This window comes from Tripterygium wilfordii, chromosome 2 (assembly GCF_013401445.1).
Source record: "Tripterygium wilfordii isolate XIE 37 chromosome 2, ASM1340144v1, whole genome shotgun sequence".
NCBI classification, from domain to species: Eukaryota; Viridiplantae; Streptophyta; class Magnoliopsida; order Celastrales; family Celastraceae; genus Tripterygium; species Tripterygium wilfordii.
In genome coordinates, this window is record NC_052233.1 from 2,436,134 (window position 1) to 2,438,252 (window position 2,119).

A 2,119-nucleotide genomic window follows, 5' to 3' on the forward strand; every position below is an offset into this window, starting at 1 on the left:
ATGGACTATGTATCAATGGAATCATGAAAGCGACAAGTTAGTAGCCTTAGATGTTAGAGTAATCCAAATTTCTATATCATAACAATTGCAAATGCACGTAGATTAGATAAGCAAGGCCTACTCTGAGATTAATTCACAAATCTTTCCCTCTATATTATACCTTAGAAACAACGTTGTTGATCACAACTTTCTAGTTCATCAATCCTATCTTTGCAGCTATTACAATCATGGCTACTTTTTTCGTGACCCTGATCTTCGTTCTGGGAGCTTTTGCTTCCCTTTCCATGTCTCGCACTCTCCTAGAAACATCAATGAATGCGAGGCATGAAGAATGGATGGCTCAATATGGACGAGTCTATAAGGATGCTGATGAGAAGGAGACACGTTTCAATGTTTTCAAGGAAAATGTGGCTTTCATTGAATCTTTTAACAATGTAGGGGATAAGCCTTACAAGCTGGGCATCAATCAGTTTGCCGATCTTACCAATGAAGAGTTTAAGGCCACAAGAAATAGATTCAAGGGTCATATGTGTTCTAATGATGCAGTTTCTTTCAAGTATGAAAATATTACTGCAGTACCTGCTACCATGGATTGGAGAACAAAAGGAGCAGTAACACCCATCAAGGATCAAGGCCAATGTGGTACGTGCATTCGGTTCATTTTTTGTTAGAATCTGAGTTGATGGAATATTTTTAGTTGCTTAACTCATTTGTCAATCAAAATACAGGATGTTGCTGGGCATTTTCTGCCGTGGCCGCGATGGAAGGCATTACTAAGCTATCAACAGGTAAATTGATCTCCCTTTCCGAGCAAGAGGTTGTGGATTGTGATGTCAAGGGGGAGGATGAAGGCTGTAATGGCGGATTAATGGATGATGCCTTCAAATTCATCATTCAAAATAAGGGTCTCACCACTGAGACTAACTACCCTTACAAGGCTACTGATGGAACTTGCAATGCCAAGGAAGACGCCAACCATGCTGCCAAGATAATTGGTTATGAAGATGTGCCTGCCAACAATGAGGCAGCACTAATGAAGGCTGTTGCGAACCAACCTATCTCTGTTGCCATTGATGCTGGAGGGTCTGATTTCCAATTCTACTCCAGTGGCATCTTTACAGGATCTTGCGGCACTGAATTAGACCATGGTGTTACTGCTGTTGGTTACGGAGCAGTTGGAGGGACTAAATATTGGCTTGTGAAGAACTCATGGGGCATGGGATGGGGCGAAAAAGGGTACATAAGGATGCAGAAAGATGTTGCTGCAAAGGAAGGTCTTTGTGGCATTGCAATGCAGGCCTCTTACCCTACTGCATAATGTTCTGTATATTTATTTACCTAAATATGATTATAGTGTGTATGCTGTGGTCGATGCATGGCTCAGCAAGAACTTGTGCAGGTCTTGTATGCCAGAAACAGGTTTGTATATGAATTACTGTTAGTATATATAAGTGAACTGTGTTAAGCTTCCTAAAAATCCAATCAATATTTTGGTTTAAAGAATGAAAGTACAATGGACGAGTCTGAGCCATATGAGGAAAAGAAACCTATGAACAAACAAAATATATGATAATGAAACCATTAATTTTGCAGTGATATGATCTCAATCCAATAACTTTGTCTTGTGCCTTTTAATGTCGTCTACTAGTCTAGATAGATATAATTCAAATAATAGATGTTGAAAATGTGTGTACCTACACACTAGTTAATCAACAGTTTAGAAAAAATTGCAGAATAATAAACAATGACCAAGCACCACAATTTTTACGGGGAAAGCCCAGATGGAAAAAATCTCAAGTCTATATCGCAACCAACCTTCGAAACAATCTACTATAACGAACGAAGATTACAAAGGATTTACTCAGCCTCATCAAACATATTTGTACATACTAGATCCAGTGTATGCTCTGCAACTGCTTTGGAGTCCACCTAGTGGTGGACCCAAGATTAAAATTCACTGGGGGACACAACTAAGCAACGGGGGTTCAGGGGTAACGCCTCTTAAATGTTTTTTTGGGTTATTTATATGGCACAAAGATAATCACTAATAATATTTTCGAGTAATAAATTCATCTTGTTCGTTCTTGAAAAAGGTATTTCAATACTTTACATGCTATAA

At 38.9% G+C, this 2,119-nt stretch overlaps 1 protein-coding gene across 1 annotated transcript; it reads left to right on the forward strand.

The window, feature by feature from the left end:
• Nucleotides 1–227: 227 nt before the first annotated feature.
• LOC119981692 (senescence-specific cysteine protease SAG39-like) lies at nt 228–1,461 on the forward strand. Its single transcript, XM_038824785.1, has 2 exons — nt 228–642; nt 729–1,461. Exons 1-2 carry the CDS (start codon nt 228–230, stop codon nt 1,316–1,318), a joined length of 1,005 nt encoding a protein of 334 aa, XP_038680713.1. The 3' UTR covers nt 1,319–1,461.
• Nucleotides 1,462–2,119: the final 658 nt, after the last annotated feature.

Excerpts from the sequence above, each read along its gene's own strand:
- LOC119981692 (XM_038824785.1), top strand. The coding sequence starts at position 228 with ATGGCTACTTTTTTCGTGACCCTGATCTTCGTTCTGGGAGCTTTTGCT. Across the intron at positions 643-728 it reads CAAGGATCAAGGCCAATGTG|GATGTTGCTGGGCATTTTCT; the intron begins GTACGTGCATTC and ends ATCAAAATACAG.